Source organism: Heptranchias perlo, chromosome 3, assembly GCF_035084215.1.
Source record: "Heptranchias perlo isolate sHepPer1 chromosome 3, sHepPer1.hap1, whole genome shotgun sequence".
Classification (NCBI taxonomy): Eukaryota; Metazoa; Chordata; class Chondrichthyes; order Hexanchiformes; family Hexanchidae; genus Heptranchias; species Heptranchias perlo.
In genome coordinates this window covers 47,053,800-47,072,087 of record NC_090327.1, presented here as the reverse complement: position 1 = coordinate 47,072,087, position 18,288 = coordinate 47,053,800, and the positions used below count along the sequence as shown (strand labels likewise).

Below are 18,288 nucleotides of genomic sequence, written 5' to 3'. Positions count from 1 at the left end.
AAGAAGACACAAAAAACCTCCCAGAAATACTAGAGAACCAAGGGTCTGGTGAGAATGAGGAACTGAAAGAAATTAGTATTTGTAAAAAAATAGTACTAGAGAAATTAATGGGACTGAAAGTTGGTAAATCCCAAGGATCTGATGATCTGCATCCCAGGGTTTTGAAAGAGATAGCTATAGAGATAGTGGATGCATTGGTTATCATCTTCCAAAATTCTATAGATTCTGGAATGGTTCCTGCAGATTGGAGGGTAGCAAATGTAATTTGCCTAAAATGCAAATACAAATTTAAGAAAGGAGGGAGAGAGAAAACAGGGAACTACAGACCTGTTAGTAGTAGGGAAAATGCTAGAATCTATTATAAAGGATGTGATAACAGGACACTTGGAAAATAATAATAGGATTTTGCAGAATCAACATGGATTTATGAAAGGGAAATCATGTTTGACAAACCTATTGGAGTTCTTTGAGGATATAACTAGTAGGATAGATAAGGGGGAGCCAGTGGATGTGGTGTATTTGGATTTTCAGAAGGATTTTGATAAGGTCCCACACAGGAGGTTGGTGAACAAAGTTAGAGCACATGGAATTGAGGGTAATATACTGGCATGTATTGAGGACTGGTTGACAGACAGAAAACAGAGAGTAGGAATAAACGGGTCCTTTTCAGGTTGGCAGACTGTGACTAGTGGGGTACCGTAGGGATCAGTGCTTGGGCGCCAGCTATTCACAATCTATATCAATGATTTGGATGAGGAGATCAAAAGTAATATTTCCAAGTTCGCTGATGACACAAAACTAGGTGGGAATGTGAGTTGTGAGGAAGATGCAAAGAGGCTTCAAGGGCCTATAGGTTACGGGTATGGAAGCATCGTGGTTATGTTACTGGACTAGCAATCTAGAGTCATGAGTTCAAATCATGCCATGGCAGCTGGGGAATTTAAATTCAATTAATTAAATAAAATCTGGAATAAAAAGCTAGCATCAGTAATAATAGCCATGAAACTACCAGATTGACGTAAAAACCCATCTGGTTTATTAATGCCCTTTAGAGAAGGAAACCTGCCGTCCTTACCCAGTCTGGCCTATATGTGACTCCAGACCCACAGCAATGTGGTTGATTCTTAATCGCCCTCTGAAATGGCCTAGCAAGCCACTCACTTGTACACTCTCGCTATGCATGTACTGTGGTAGTTCAAGAAGGCACCACCTTCTCAAGGGCAATTAGGGATAAGCAATAAATGCTGGCCTTGCCAGCAATGCCCACATCCCATGAACAAATAAAAAAAATATAGACAGACTAAGTGAGTGGGCAAGAACATGGCAGATGGAATATAATGTGGAAAAATGTGAAGTTGTGAACCTTCATTGCACTCCCTCTATGGCAAGTATATCCTTTCTTAGGTAAGGAAACCAAAATTGTACAATACACTTCGATAGGAAAAACAGAAATGCAAAGTATTTTTTAAATGGTGAGAGATTGAGAAATGTTGACGGTCAAAGGGACCTGGGTGTCCCTGTACATGAGTCACTGAAAGCAAACATGCAGGTGCAGCAAGCAATTAGGAAGGCAAATGGTATGTTGGTCTTTATTACAAGAGGATTTGAGTACAGGAGTAAAGATGTCTTACTGCAATTATATAGGGCCTTGGTGAGACCACACTTGGAGTATTGTGTACAATTTTGGTCTCCTTACCTAAGATAGGCTATACTTGCCATCGAGGGAGTGCAATGAAGGTTCACCAGACTGAGTCCTGGGATGGTGGGATTGTCATATGAGGAGAGATTGAGTAGACTAGGCCTGTATTCCCCAGAGTTTAGAAGAATGAGAGGTGGTCTCATTAAAATGTACACAATTCTTACAGGGCTCGACAGAGTAGACGCAGGGAGGATGTTTCCCCTAGCTGGGGAGTCTAGAACCAGGGGTCACAGTCTCAGAATAATTTAGGGCTGAGATGAGGAGAAATTTCTTCACTCAGAGGGTGGTGAATCTTTGGAATTCTCTATCCCAGAGGGCTGTGGAGGCTCAGTCATTGAGTACATTCAGAACAGAGATCGATAGATTTCTAGATATTAAAGGCATCAAGGGATATGGGGATGGTGCAGGAAAATGGCGTTGAGGTAGAAGATCAGCCATGATATTGTTGAATGGCGGAGCAGGCTCGAGGGGCTGGATGGCCTACTCCTGCTCCTATTTCTTATGTTCTTTATAAGGGGGCTGATGCATGCTCACTTCTGCGTATCCTGGTCTGGTGGTGCTAGTTACCCCATGAGTGGCTGGCCAGTACTCCATTTGCCACCCCTTTTACCCACTCATTTTCGGCCTCAAATGTCTTTTGTTTTGTGTCATTTACTTCTGTCACTGTGTACGTCATCTTTTTTTCCTAGCATAGTGAAGTGAAGCATATCATCATGGGAAAGCTCCAAGAAAAGGAATCCTTTGGAGAGATCAGCATTCTTCTTGAAAAACCTTTCACCTGCACAATTATTACAGCAACAAAAGTTGAACTTGGAGTTATTTCTGCCCCTGATTTACGAGGTAATGTTAAATTAGCTGCCTCCTTTGTGTTCACTATGACATACTCATGTGCAAAAGACACTAATAGTTACTACAACCATTATGGTAATGCACTTCTCTGGTGAACCTAAAATGATATTTCCTATCTTCTTGTTTTGAAACAATGTATTTGTAATACATCTGTGAAGTATATGTCCTTTGAGATTAATTGTTTATCATTCATTTTAGATACAACTGAATCATTTTTTTCCTAAACTTCCTTTTGTTCACAGAACTTGACCCAGTAAATCAGATGCTTCTTCAACAAACAGCAGAACCAATCTTGGGCAACCTCACTCAGGTGAGTGAAGCTATACATAAATTGTAAGGAATAATTTCAATATCCTATCGGGCCTTATTAAATTCTATAAGGGAACACAAATCTTAGTCCAGCACTGAAACCTGATTGGTTAAAGAGCAGAGTCTTCAAATTATATTTTACTGGACAGAATGACTTGCACCAAAGGCAGGAGAGGGCTGCAAATAACCCAACATTTGAAAACATTGCAAAAAATAATGAAAATATAAAATGATTGGCAATCTTGAACTTTGGTCTTATTCAGTTAGCCAATCAGTTTTCCATTTAACAGTTGTATTTGTATCCATTATTTATTAAATATTTTCCTGGGTCTGGCTGATTCCTATCCCTTCATGAATTCTGAGTTTTGTTTCCTCTGTCTTTCTTCATCATGGCACACATCAGTTTCTAAAACTGATTATATCCTTCATGTAGCAAATGGGTTTCAATGTAGGCAAGTGTGAGATTATCCACTTTGGACCTAAAAAGGATAGGCCAGAGTACTTTCTAAATGGTGAAAAGCTCGAAACAGTGGAGTTCCAAAGAAACTTAGAGATCCATGTACATAGATCATTAAAATGTCATGAACAGGTACAGAAAATAATCAAAAAGGCTAATGGAATGCTGGCCTTTACATCTAGAGGACTAGAATACAAGGGGGTAGAAGTTATGCTACAGCTATACAAAGCTCTGGTTAGACCACACCTGGAGTATTGTGTTCAGTTCTGGGCACCGTACCTTAGGAAGGATATATTGGCCTTGGAGGGAGTGCAGTGTAGATTTGGTACAATGATACCTGGACTTCAAGGATTAAATTATGAGGAGAGATTATACAAACTAGGGGTTGTATTCCCTGGAATTTAAAAGATTAAGGGGTGCTTTAATGGAAGTTTTCAAGATATTAAGAGGGATTGGTAGGGTAGATAGAGAGAAACTGTTTCCACTGGCTGGGGAGTCTAAGACTATGGGACATTGTCTAATAATTAGAGCCAGGACTTTCAGGAGTGAAGTTAGGAAACACTTCTACACGCAAAGGGTGGTAGAAGTTTAGAACTCTCTTCCACAAACGGCTAGCTCAATTGTTAATTTTAAAATCTGAGATTGATAGATTTTTGTTAACCAAAGGTATTAAGGGTTATGGGACTAAGGCAGGTATATGAAGTTTGGTCACAGATCAATCATGATCTCACTGTATGGTGGAACAGGCTCGAGGGGCTAAATGGCCTACTCCTGTTCCTATGTTCCTATGTGGTAGCAGCAAACATGCTGAAAAACTTAAAAAAGAAAATTCTGTTCCTCATAGTCCTGGAATTAGTGGCTCAGTGACCTTACTAAACCACTACTACGCTAGTTTTAATAACAGTGCCAGCTATTAGCCTATGCCCCAACAAAAACTAAACTAATAATCATTCCTTCATGCATATCTGTCGATTGATGGAGGATCATAGATACCCGTGGACTTCATGGTTTCTGCAAATAGGACCTCTCAGGACATAGGAAGGAACATAGGAACAGGAGTGGCCAGTCAGTCCCTAAAGCCTGTTCATAATGCCATAGTAGGTACAGCACAGGGGGAGGCCATTCAGCCCATCATGCCTGTGCCGGCTCATTTGAAAGAGCTATCCAATTAGTCCCATTCCCCTGCTCTTTCCCCATCGCCCTGTAATTATTTTCCCTTCAATTTTTTATCCAATTCCCATTTGAAAGTTACTATTGAATCTGCTTTCACCACCATTTCAGGCAGTGCATTCCAACCATTACAACTTGCTGCGTAAGAAAATGTTTCCTCATGTTGCCTCTAACTCTTTTGTCGATCACCTTATCTATGTCCTCTGGTCACCGACCTGTCTGTCATTTGAAACAGTTCCTCCTTGTTTACTCTGTCAAAACTGTTCATGATTTTGAACACCTCTATCAAATCTCCCCTTAACCTTCTCTGTTCTATGGAGAACAACCCCAGCTTCTCCAGTCTCTCCTCATAACTGAAGTCCCTTATCCCTGGCACCATTCCAGTAATTCTCTTCTGTACCCTCTGTAAGGCCTTGACATGCTTCCAAAAGTGTAGTACACAGAATTGAGGCCTAACCAGTATTTTATAAAGGTTTAGCATAACGTCCTTGCTTGGTACTATATGCCTCCATTAATGCCACCACAGGTGCCTCAGCTGTATGGGGTGGGGAGGAAGAAGATCGGGAAAGCAATAGTAATAGGGAATCCAATAGTTAGGGTAACAGACAGGCATTTCTATGGCTGCAGATGTGAGTCCAGGATGGTATGTTGCCTTCCCTGTGCCAGGGTCCAGGATGTCATTGAGCAACTGCAGAAAATTCTGAAGGGCAAGGGTGAACAGCCAGAGGTCGTGGTCCATATCCAGCACTATGGAAGAACCTTCACCACACGGACTGCAGCGGTTCAAGAAGGCGGCTCACCACCACCTTCTCAAGGGCAATTAGGGATGGGCAACAAATGCCGGCCTCGCCAGCGATGCCCACATCCCATGAATGAATAAAAAAAAATATCGATACCAACGACATAGGTAGAAAGAGGGATGAGGTCCTGCAGGCAGATTTTAGAGAGCTAGGAAAGAGATCAATAAGCAGGACCTCAAAGTAGTAATCTCCGGATTACTCCCAATGCCATATGCTAGTGAGTATAGAAATAGAAGGATAGAACAGATGAATGCGTGGCTGGAGAGATGGTACAGGAGGAAGGGCTTTAGATTCCTGGGGGATTGGGACCAATGTCCTCGCAGGGAGGTTCACTAGTGCTGTGGGGGAAAGCTTAAACTATTTCTCAGGCGGTTGGGCACCAGGATGTAGCATCGGAAAGGAGAAACAAGGTGTACAAAGGATTCGGAGAGAAAGATAGCACTAGGGTAAGAAATAGTACAGTATTAGGTGGGATCAGACAAAGAGAGAATACAAGAAAGTCTAACATAGGTTTATAGTGCATGTCTGTAAACGCACAAAGCATGGTAAATAAGATTGGTGAGCTGCAGGCGCAAATAGCCACATGGGAATATGATATCGTGTCAATAATGGAGACCTGGCTCAAAAAAGGGCAGGATTGGGTACTAAATAATCCAGGATACAGAGGGCTAGAAATTGGGTCATGTGGCGGCAGTTGTTTCGGAGCGGCCTCCCGAAGTGGCAAGATGGCATCTTGGCTGCGCACGCACGTTTCCAGCGTGATGTGCGCTGGACGCCATCTTAGTATAGCTATTAGCGCATGTGCAAATCCCGAAGGCTGGCAGCATGTAAAGTAAGGAGAAAATGCGTACAATCAGTGTGCAATGCTGATTTAAAGTGATAGACACAATTTTGGACCTTAATGCTCAACTCAATGCAAACCACGCAAACCTGAACATGTTTTAGAGTGCCTGGAGGACCCCCCCCCCCACCAGTGCTATTTAAAGGGACCATGCAGGTGTTGCAGGTTAGTTGCTGGATTGTTGCTTCTGGCAGCTTGTGGAATAGGAATTGTTTTTTGAAGCTTCCCATGCTTATTGAGAGTTCCTAGAGTACATTTGAAAGTGGCTTGGCAGGTACTGCCTTATGGTTCGGAAAGTTACAACTGTGGTTGAACAACATTCCTGGCAACCATGGGTGGTCTGCTAGGGCTCCCGCTGGGCATTAAGCATGACTTGGAGCATACAGAGAGGCCACGCACAGCAGGTCAAGCTGCGAGGAGAGGGAGGAGGAGGAGGCACAGGGCACTGAGCAGAAGGCCATATCCAATGAGGGCCTTCCGGGATCAATTCTCTTACCTCAATATGAACGAGGAGCATTGCATCCGACGGCTGAGGTTCACCAAGGAAGCCGTGACTGAGATCTGTCAACTGGTACAGCCACAACTGTAGCCTCAGAGCAGGGCAAGGACAGCATTACCTGTGGATGTGAAGGTAACCGTGGCGCTGAACTTCTATGGCTCAGGATCATTTCAGGCCTCTGCTGGGGACATGTTCAATGTCTCGCAGTATGCAGTGCACTGCTGCATAAGGGAGGTCACAGATGCACTGTACGAGATGAGGAACAGGTTCATCACCTTCCCTCTTGACAGAGACAAGCAGAAGGAGCATGCACAGGGGTTCGCTCACATTGCTGGCTTCCCCACGTGCAGGGTGCCATTGACTGCACGCACATTGCCCTGCATGCCCCACATATCAACTTGGCCATCTTCGTCAACCGAAAGAGCTTCCAATCCCTCAACATGCAGCTGGTGTGCGACCACATGCACCGAGTCATGGAGGTCGATGCCCGCTACCCTGGGAGCAGTCACGACGCCTTCGTTATGCGGCAGTACAATGTGCCAACTATCTTTCACCCGACTCAGAAAGTCAAAGGCTGGCTACTGGGTGACAAGGGCTATCCCGTCACGCCGTGGCTCATGACTCCGGTCAGGAATCCATGCACACATGCATAGCAGGCCCACAATGAGAGCCTTGGCACACCATAGGCCTCCTGAAACAACACTTCTGCTGCCTGGACTGTTCTGGAGGAGCCCTGCAGTTCTCCGCTGAGCAGGTGGGAAGATTCGAGGTGGTATGCTGCATGCTGCACAGTTCTTGCTTCTGATGGAGAAGACCCTGAGCCAGATCCAGAGGTGGAGGCTGAGGAGGAAGAGGCTGAGGAGGAGGAGAGAGAGCAGCTGGAGGAGGAAGTGGAGGAAGACACAAGGGTGCAACAGGGAACACACGCCTTGTCTGCAGGGACTCTGCGTGCTCGCCTGATCCATGCCCGCTATCAATAATGTCAACTACATCCCCCAACTCACCAACAGTCCTACACTCCCCACCTGTCACAGAAACATGGAAAATAGGAGCAGGAGTGGCCATTTGGCCCTTCGAGCCTGCTCTGCCATTCAATATGATCATGGCTGATCCTCTATCTCAATATCATATTCCCGCTCTCTCCCCGTACCCCTTGATGCCTTTTGTGTCTAGAAATCTATCCAGCTCCTTCTTAAATATATTCAGTGACTTGGCCTCCACAGCCTTCTGTGGTAGAGAATTCCACAGGTTTACCACCCGCTGAGTGAAGAAATTTCTCCTCACCTCAGTCCTAAATGTCCTACCCCGTATCCTGAGACTGTGACCCCTCGTTCTGGACCCCCCAGCCAGGGGAAACATCCTCCCTGCATCCAGTCTGTCTAGCCCTGTCAGAATTTTATGTTTCCCTCTCATTCTTCTAAACTCGAGTGAATACAGGCTGAGTCGACCCAATCTCTCCTCATACGACAGTCCTGCCATCCCAGGAATCAGTCTGGTGAGCCTTCGCTGCACTCCCTCTAAGGCAAGTATATCCTTTCTTAGGTAAGGAGACCAAAGCCGCACACAATACTCCAGGTGTGGTCTTACCAAGGCCTGTATAACTGCAGTAAGACATCCTTGCTCCTGTACTCAAATCCTCTTGCAATGAAGGCCAAGATACCATTTGCCTTCCTAACTGCTTGTTGCACCCGCATGTTTGCTTTCAGTGACTGGTGTTCAAGGACACCCAGGTCCCTTTGTACATCAACATTTCGCTCCCACATGACCATCAAATCGCCCTCCATCTGATTATACGTTGGTTCCTCCTTCAGCTCATTGCACAAATAAAAACCACCACCAAATGCAAATTCAAAGTCACATTTATCAATGAACAAATAAAATTATGGAAATAGAACAGAACTATTCACCCTTGTACATTCCCTTAGTGCCTGTTGTTCGTGCGCCTTTACCTATCCTAGTGCTCCTACGGGGTGCTGCTCCAGTGGTTGGAACATGGGTGGTGGAAGGCTGCTGGCCTTCAATGGAGGAGGAGCGTGCAGATGGCCTTGGAGGACAACCTCGAGCAGTTCTGGGCCAGGAGGGCCGGCTTCAGTTTGTACCATCTCAGCATGGGCTGCAGCAGTCTGGCCTGGCTGGCTGATAGGCAACAGCAAGGGCACTGGTTGAGTGGCAGGGGTGGGAGCAGGAATGCTGTCGTCCTGAGAGAGGACAGTAGGTCTGACTGCCATGGCGTCACTACCACTCTCCCAGGGCGTGCCTCAGCAATCCTGGTGATTATCTGGAGAACGGATTGCTGGAGTGCTGTGACACCCTGGAAGCCCCGTTCCACAGTGGTCCCCAGAGCCATGGTAGCAGCTGTCAGAGCTTCCATTGCAGCAGTCTGAGCTTCCACTGTAGCAGTCTGAGTAGCAACCGTAGCTTGCAGACCTTTGATGACATCGGTTTGTGCTGCAACGGAAGCTGTGACATCGGCCATCAGGCGCTGCGTCATGGTGAGTTCCACAGGTGTGCTGATGGAGTTGACTGTCCATTCCATGTTGGAAAGGATGGGCTCCAAGCTCTGCGCAAAGCCCTGTGCCAAGTTGGAGCTGGATTCCTCCATGCCCCTTCATATTGTGCGCAGGCTTTCTGGCAAGCTTTCCAGTGCCCCAAGCTTTTGTTGATATACGCCCATCAAAGTCCTCATCTGACTCCTCTGCAGCAGAACTAGTGAGCGACCACACCCTCCGGCGAGCTGGCACCTGTGGTATCCGTTCCCCCCGCGCGTCTCCTGCGCACTTGTGCCTGGTGTCTCACCACGTGCAGATCCCTCCTCTAACCTAGCCTCTAAAGGATGCGCAGTGTCAGTCTTTGAGCTGGTGGAAGCGAGTGTCAAATGGAATGATGGTGTGCCTTCAGTGTCCCCCACCCCCTCCTCCTCCTCCTCTTCGGACGTTACCACCACGTGTTCTTGGGTATCTGCAATGACAAAGGGAAACAGGTAGAGTTGTGGAGCGGGGAGAGGAGCAAGTAAGACACGCGTGCCAACAGCATCTGCAGCACTTGAGTCAGAAAAGATTATGGGAGGAGGGAGATGTGGGAAACGAGAAGGAGCATTAGATATGCATCAGGACCTCCAGCGCGGCATGTGGTCACGGCTGCAGCGACGGCCCGCCCAATGATCCGAAGCACAGTCTCCTCTGGGGGTGGTGAGGATGTGTAGGCGTACCTGTCCACTCTCAGGTCTCTCCTGCTGCCGGTTGTTATGCGCCACCTTCTGCTGCAAGACAGAGGGCAGTGTGTCAGTGAATATCCTACAGGGTGTCTGGGTGATGTGCCTGTCATGGTCAAATAGCTGCCATTGTGTGTGACCTGCAAGTGTGATACTATGTGCGCGTGAAATGTGCGCGAGTTCAACATTGCTTACGGATGGGCAGTATTTGTTGGCGGGTGGGTGACGGGGTGTCGTACAAGGAGCAGTGATGCAATTGGTAGGATGTGCCACTTGACACTTGCATTCACTCGGCTTGACCACTTGTGTCAAATCGTTAAACTTCTTTCGGCACTGCTAGGAGCATGCGTGGTGCCATGCTCCCAGCATTCACTTCCTGGGCCACAGCCTCCCAATGCCTGTGGAGCTGGAGACTGAAGGGTCTCCTGCCACCCTGCGGGTACATGTTGCCCCTCCTTTCGTCCACCCCCTCCACCAGGGCCTCCAGTGCATCATCGGTGAAGCATCGGGCCCTCTCTTGCACCGGTCCCGCCATCCTTCTAGCCATCGTTCCCTCCTCCCAGTGGACTATGCGTCTGCCATTTAAAATGTGCATCTGCACCTTTAAGAGGTGCAGGCTGCTGATGACATGCACTGAGCATGCCCCATTTCGGGCTTCTGAGAGGCTGCACGGGACTATCATTCTAATTACCAGGCAATGCAAAATTCATGTGCTGCTTGCGTAGGGGCCATCGGGCATGGGTTAATAGCGGATCGCGCACCCCCGCTGATAATAGGCCCTATCCAATTTTTTTCCCCTCAAAGTGTTCAGGAAAGATAGGGTAGGAAAGAAAGGAGGGGGAGTGGCAGTATTAATTAAGGAGAATATTGCAGTGCTCGAGAGAGAGAGGATGTCTTGGAGGGGTCAAGGACAGAATCTATTTGGTTAGAGTTAAGAAACAATAGATATGCTATTACACTACTGGGTGTATTCTATAGGCCATCAACTAGTGGGAAGGATATAGAGGAGCAAATTTGCAGGGAAATTAGAGAGATGCAAAAGCCATAGAGTAGTGATAATGGGGTACTTCAATTATCCTAATATAGACCAGGATAGTAATAGTGTAAAGGGCAGAGAGGGAGAAGAATTTCTGAAGTGTGTTTGGGAGAACTTTCTTGATCAGTACGTTTCTGGCCCAAAGAAGAAGGAGGCATTGCTAGATCTGGTTCTGGGGAACGAAGTGGGTTAAGTGGAGCATGTGTCGGTGGGGGAACATTTAGGGAACAGTGATCATAATATCATAAGGTGCAGATTAGTTATGGAAAAGGACACAGAGCAATCTAGAGTAAAAATACTTAATTGGAGGAGTGCCAATTTCAGTGGGTTGAGAACGGGTAAATTGGAATCAAAGATTGGCAGGCAAAACTATTCGAACAATGGGTGGCCTTTAAAGAGGAGATGGTTCAGGTACAGTCTCGGTACATTCCTACGAAGGGAAACGATAGGGCAACCAAAGCCAGCGCACCCTGGATGAAGAAAGAGATAGAGAGTAAGATGAAGCAAAAAAAGGGGGCGTATGACAGATGTCAGGTTGATAATACAAGTGAGAACCAGGCTGAATTTAGAAAGGTCAGAGAGGAAGTGTAAAAGGAAATAAGAGGGGCAAAGAGACAGTATGAGAATAGACTGGCAACTAACATAAAAGGGAATTCAAAAGTCTTTTATAGGCATATGAATAGTAAACGGGTAGTATGAGGAGAGATGGGGTTGATTAGGGACCAAAAAGGAGACCTACGCATGGAGGCAGAGGGCATGGCTGAGGTACTAAATGAATAGTTTGCATGTGTCTTTACCAAGGAAGAAGATGCTGCCAAAGTCACAGTAAAAGAGGTAGTTGAGATACTGGATAGGCTAAAAATTGCTAAAGAGAAGGTACTAGAAAGGCTGGCTGTACTTAAAGTAGATGAATCACCTGGTCCAGATGGGATGCATCCTAGGTTTTTGAGGGAAGTATGGGTGGAAATTGTGGAGGTACTGGCCATAATCTTCCAAACATCCTTAGATATGGGGATGGTGCCAGAGGACTGGAGAATTGCAAAAAAGGCTATAAGAATAAACCCAGCAACGACAGGCCAGTCAGTTTAACCTCGGTGGTGGGGAAACCTTTAGAAACGATAATCCAGGACAAAATTAACAGTCACTTGGACAATTAATTAAGGAAAGCCAGCACAAATTTGTTAAAGGCAAATCGTGTTTAACTAACTTGATTGTGTTTTTTGAAGAGGTAACAGAGAGGTCGATGAGGGCAATGCGGCTCATATGGATTTCCAAAAGGCGTTTGATAAAGTGCCACAAGCAGGCTTGTCAGTGGAGTTGAAGCCTGTGGAATATAAGGTGCAGTGGCAGCATAGATACAAAATTGTCTAAGTGGCAGGAAACAGAGTAGTGGTTGACGGTTGTTTTTCGGAATGAAAGAAGGTATGCAGTGGTGTTCCCCAGGGGTCAGTACTAAGACAACTGCTTTTCTTGATATATATTAGTGACTTGGACTTGGGTGTACAGGGCACAATTTCCAAATTGTGATGACACAAAACTTGGAAGTGTAGTAAACAGTGGGGAGGATAGTGATAGACTTCAAGAGGACATAGACAGGCTGGTGGAATGGGTGGACATGTGACAGATGAAATTTAATGTAGAGAAGTACCAAGTGATACACTTCAGTAGGAAGAACGAGGAGAGACAATATAAATTAAAGGGTACAATTCAAAAGGGGGTGCAGGAACATAGAGACCTGTGAGCAGGAACATATTTGCAGAAATCGCTGAAGGTGGCAGGGCAGGTTGAGAAAGCGGTTAAAAAAGCATACGGGATACTGGGCTTTATAAATAGAGGCATAGAGTACAAAAGCAAGGAAGTTATGATGAACCTTTATAAAACACTGGTTCGGCCACAACTGGAGTATTGTGTCCAGTTCTGGGCACCACACCTTAGGAAGGATGTGAAGGCCTTAGAGACGGTACAGAAAAGATTTACTAGAATGGTTCCAGGGATGAGGGACTTCAGTTACATGGATAGACTGGAGAAGCTGGGGTTGTTCTCCTTAGAGCAGAGAAGGTTGAGAGAAGATTTGATAGAGCTGTTCAAAATCATGAGGGTTCTAGACAGAGTAGATAAAGAGGAACTGTTGCCATTGGTGGAAGGGTCAAGAACCAGAGGACCCAGATTTAAGGTGATTAGGAAAAGAACCAAAGGCGATGTGAGGAAAAACTTTTTTACGCAGCAAGTGGTTAGGATCTGGAATGCGCTGCCTGAAAGGGTGGTGGAGGCAGATTCAATTGTGGCTTTCAAAAGGGAATTGGATAAGTACTTGAAGGGAAAAAATTTGCAGGGCTGCGGGGAAAAAGAGGGTGGTCAGGAGCAAGGTTGGCCCCTTAAAAACTGAAAGTGGGGATATTGTCATTGACAATGGGGAAATGGCGGACATGTTGAATAATTACTTTGCGTCAGTATTTACAGTCGAAAAAGAGGATAGCATGCCGGAAATCCCAAGAAAACTTATATTGAATCGGGGACAGGGACTCGATAAAATTAACATAGGTAAAGCAACAGTAATGAAGAAAGTAATAGCACTAACGAGTGACAAATCCCCAGGACCAGATGGTTTCCATCCCAGGGTTTTAAAAGAAGTAGGTGAGCACATTGCGGATGCCCTAACTATAATCTTTCAAAGTTCTCTAGATTCAGGAACTGTCCCTCTAGATTGGAAAATTGCACATACCACTCCGCTTTTTAAGAAAGGAGAGAAAGGGAAACCGGGGAATTATAGACCAGTTAGCCTAACATCTGTTGTGGGGAAAATGTTGGAGTCTATAATTAAGGATAGGGTGACTGAACACCTCGAGAATTTTCAGTTAATCAGAGAGAGACAGCATGGATTTGTGAAAGGTAGGTCGTGCCTGACAAACCTGATTGAATTTTTTGAAGAGGTGGCTAAAGTAGTGGACAGGGGAATGTCAATGGATGTTATTAAAATGGACTTGCAGAAGGCATTTGATAAGGTCCCACATAAGAGACTGTTAGCTAAGATAGAAGCCCATGGAATCGAGGGAAAAGTACGGACTTGGTTAGGAAGTTGGCTGAGCGAAAGGCGACAGAGAGTAGGGATAATGGGAAGGTACTCATATTGGCAGGATGTGACTACTGGAGTCCCGCAGGGATCTGTCTTGGGGCCTCAACTATTCACAATATTTATTAACGACTTAGATGAAGGCATAGAAAGTCTCATATCTAAGTTTGCCGATGACACAAAGATTGGTGGCATTGTAAGCAGTGTAGATGAAAACATAAAATTACAAAGCGATATTGGTGAATGGGCAAATCTGTGGCAAATGGAATTCAATGTAGACAAATGTGAGGTCATCCACTTTGGATCAAAAAAGGATAGAACAGGGTACTTTCTAAATGGTAAAAAGTTAAAAACAGTGAATGTCCAAAGGGACTTAGGGGTTCAGGTACATAGATCATTGAAGTGTCATGAACAGGTGCAGAAAATAATCAATAAGGCTAATGGAATGTTGGCCTTTATATCTCGAGGACTGGAGTACAAGGGGGCAGAAGTTATGCCGCAGCTATACAAAACCCTGGTTAGACCGCATCTGGAGTACTGTGAGCAGTTCTGGGCACCACACCTTCGGAAGGACATATTGGCCTTGGAGGGAGTGCAGCATAGGTTTACTAGAATGATACCCGGACTTCAAGGGTTAAGTTACGAGGAGAGATTACACAAATTGGGGTTGTATTCTCTAGAGTTTCGAAGGTTAAGGGGTGATCTGATTGAAGTTTATATGATATTAAGGGGAACGGATAGGGTGGATAGAGAGAAACTATTTCCGCTGGTTGGGGATTTTAGGAGTAGAGGGCACAGTCTAAAATTAGAGCCAGACCTTTCAGGAGCGAGATTAGAAAACATTTCTACACACAAATGGTTGTAGAAGTTTGGAACTCTCTTCCACAAACGGCAATTGATACTAGCTCAATTGCTAAATTTAAATGTGAGATAGATAGCTTTTTGGCAACCAAAGGTATTAAGGGATATGGGCCAAAGGCAGGTATATGGAGTTAGATCACAGATCAGCCGTGATCTTATCAATTGGCTGAGCAGGCATGAGGGGCTGAATGGCCTACTCCTGTTCCTATGTTCCTATGAGTGGGATTGCTCTTGCAGCGAGCCGGCAAGGGCCAAATTGCCTCCTTCAGTGCTGTAACCATTCTATGATTCTATGTTTATATAATAAATCCCATGGTCCCATATGCTTTTTTAACAGCCTTCTCAACTTGTCCTGCCATCTTCAAAGATTTGTGTATGTGCACCCACAGGTCTCTCTGTTCCTGCATCCTCTTTAAAATTGTACCATTCAGTTTATATTGCTTCTCCTCATTTTTGCTACCAAAATGCATCATTTCTCTCTGTTAAATTTCATCTGCCATGTGTCTGCCCATTTCACCAGTCTGTCTATGTTCTCCTGAAGTCTATTACTATCCTCCACATTGTTTACTACATTTCCGAGTTTCGAGTCATCTGCAAACTTTAAAATTATACCCTGTGTACCCAAGTCCAGGTCATTAATATATATCAAAAAGAGCAGTGGTCCTAATACTGACCACTGGGGAACAGCACTGTATACTTCCCTCCAGTCTGAAAAACAACCGTTCACCACTACTCTCTGCTTTCTGTTCCCTAGCCAATTTTGTATCCACGCTGCCACTGTCCCTTTAATCTCATGGGCTTTAATTTTGCTAACAAGTCTATTATGTGGTGCTTTATCAAATGCCTTTTCAAAGTCCATATACACAACATCAACCACACTACCCTCATCAACCCTCAAGTTAGTCAAACACAATTTTCCTTTAACAAATCCATGCTGACTTTCACTTATTAACCCATACTTTTCCAATTGCCAATTTATTTTGTCCTGGATTATCGTCTCTAAAAATTTCCCCACCACCGATGTTAAGCTGACTGGCCTGTAATTGCCGGGTTTATCCCTCTCTCCTTTTTTGAACAGAGGTGTAACATTTGCAATCCTTTAGTCCTCCGGCACCATCCCCATATCTAAGGAGGATTAGAAGATTGTGGCTGGAGCCTCTGCAATTTCCACCCTTACTTCCCTCAGTAACCTAGGATGCATCCCATCTGGACCGGGTGACTTTTCTACTTTGAGTACTGCCAATCTTTTAAGTGCTTCCTCTTTATCTATTTTTATCCTATCCAATTCGCTACTACTTCCTCTTTTACCACTACAATGGTAGCATCCTCTTCTCTAGCGAAGACGGATGCGAAGTAATCATTTAGTGTCTCAGCCATGCCCTCTGTTTCCACAAGAAGATCTCCTTTTTTGTCCCTAATCAGTCCTACCCTTCCTTTGACTATCCTTTTACTATTTATATGTTTATAAAAGATATTTGGGTTCTCTTTTATGTCAGCCACTTATCTATTCTCATACTCTCTCTCTTTGCCCCTCTTATTCCCTTTTTTAGATCTCCTCTGTACTTTCTGTATTCAGCCTGGTTCTCTACTGTATTATGAACCTGACATTCATCATAAGCCTCCTTTTTCTGTTTCATTTTAATCTCTATATCTTTAGTCATTCAGGGAGCTCTCGCTTTGGATGCCCTTCCTTTCCCCCTCATAGGGATGTGTCTACTCTGTACCCGAACCCACTCCTCCTTGAAGGCCTCCCATTGTTCAATTACTGATTTGCCTAGCAATTTTTGGTTCCAATCCACCTGGGCAAGATCCCTTTTTAACTCAATAAAATTTGCCCTCCTCCAGTTAAGCATTTTCACATTTGATTGTTCCTTGTCCTTTTCCGTAACTATTCTAAACCTGATGATATTACGATCACAGCAAATGCTTCCCCACTGAAACATTCTCCACCTGCCCCACTTCATGCCCCAGAACTAGATCCAGCACTGTTTCCCTCCTGGTTGGGCTGGAAATTCTCTTGAACACATTTTAGGAGTTCCTCCCCCTTTTTGCCCTTCACATTGTTCCTGTCCCAATCTATAGTGGGATAATTGAATTCCCCCATTATCACTACTCTATAGTTCTTGCATCTTTCTGCAATTCAATTGTTCCATTCTGCCATTCAATTACATCACGGCTTCATGATTGCAACAAATTAACAACTTATAGCCTGAGAATGACTTTGCCATAAAAGCAACTGACTTTCTTCATCGAGAATACTTTTTCTCCAATGCAAAAAATTCCAGTTCTGACGAAGGAAAACAAATTGGCATTTCTTAAACTACTTAAACTTCAAAAACAGCTTCATTATCAGGAGGTGGTGCATAAAAGCCAGGAAAGGTCTAAGCCCCAACTTTTTTTTTACAATACAGTTTATTATTTAATGTGTGGTGTCTTTTATTATGATGCAATAATATTAGGCCAGAATTTTTAAGTCAAAAATTGTTTAATTTGCAGATTAGATTTATATGTGGATCCGATATAAGATTTAGCCTAGTCTTCAAATAAAGAAAAAAAAAGAGGATAGACAGGCTTGTTAAACCAGGTTACCAGCCTGGTCCTGTAAAACATTACAGAGGTTTGACTCCATTATGAATTGTGAACCAAGCTAGTTCCGTTCACATAAACCTAAAACAAGATTATGTGCTTTAACTGAATGTAAGTGAGGACCAGGTACAAAGCAGAAAAGGCTGGATTATACGGTCCAATATAGGGTGGCATAGCAGCAGAAAAAGAAAGGAATAGGCAGGAAGGCCTACTGCCAGATCCCTGCACCTCAGCGCACCACTGGGAATTTTACTCTCCCCTCTCCCCCTCAACAGGAAAGAAAAATTGGGCAGGGTGTATAACGGGTGCCCGGTCTGTTATTGCCATCTTTCTGCCGGTGGTGAAAGTTAAAATCTACCCCAAAGTTTTTATACATTTAAAAAAAAAATTTAAGCCTCAAAAATTTTAATTGAATTTTCACCAGCAATAAACAGAAATTCATTCTCTATAAACAATCTCTGTTTTGTTTTTGAATCATTAATAAAGAAAGCACAATAACAGGTATTGTTGTTCACATGTGTTATTCACAGTTGCTACCCCTCACGGTCATTGTTTGTCTATGAGGAATTCAGAGTAGAAAAGCACAATTGTTAATACATTTGTCTAAATGCAATTCACTTGCCTGAAATAAAAGCTTTGAGAATTCAAATGTCCACTTTCTTTCTAAAGTGTACATTTCATCTTCACCGTTTAGGTGGTAAACTGGCAGAACAGTTCACCCGCCCAATATAGAACCCGTCCAATTTTCATTTCTACCAATTGGAAAAAGCAAAGAAACTCTTAAATATACACAGGATGAGGAGGCACACCCTTCCATCCCTCAGCTCCTTTGATGCATGGGTTACAGCAAACTGCATATGCCCAGAATGCACAAATGGGACTAAAAAGAATTTGGGCACA

The 18,288-nt window shown here is 44.4% G+C and overlaps 1 protein-coding gene across 1 annotated transcript in view; it reads left to right on the top strand.

Annotated features, from left to right (window-relative positions):
* Positions 1 to 18,288, top strand: part of cnbd1 (cyclic nucleotide binding domain containing 1) — a 155,544-nt gene that overhangs the window by 116,888 nt on the left and 20,368 nt on the right. Inside the window, 2 exon segments of the mRNA XM_067975348.1 lie at positions 2,389 to 2,539; positions 2,791 to 2,858. Of these exon segments, the coding sequence (XP_067831449.1) occupies positions 2,389 to 2,539; positions 2,791 to 2,858 (219 nt within the window).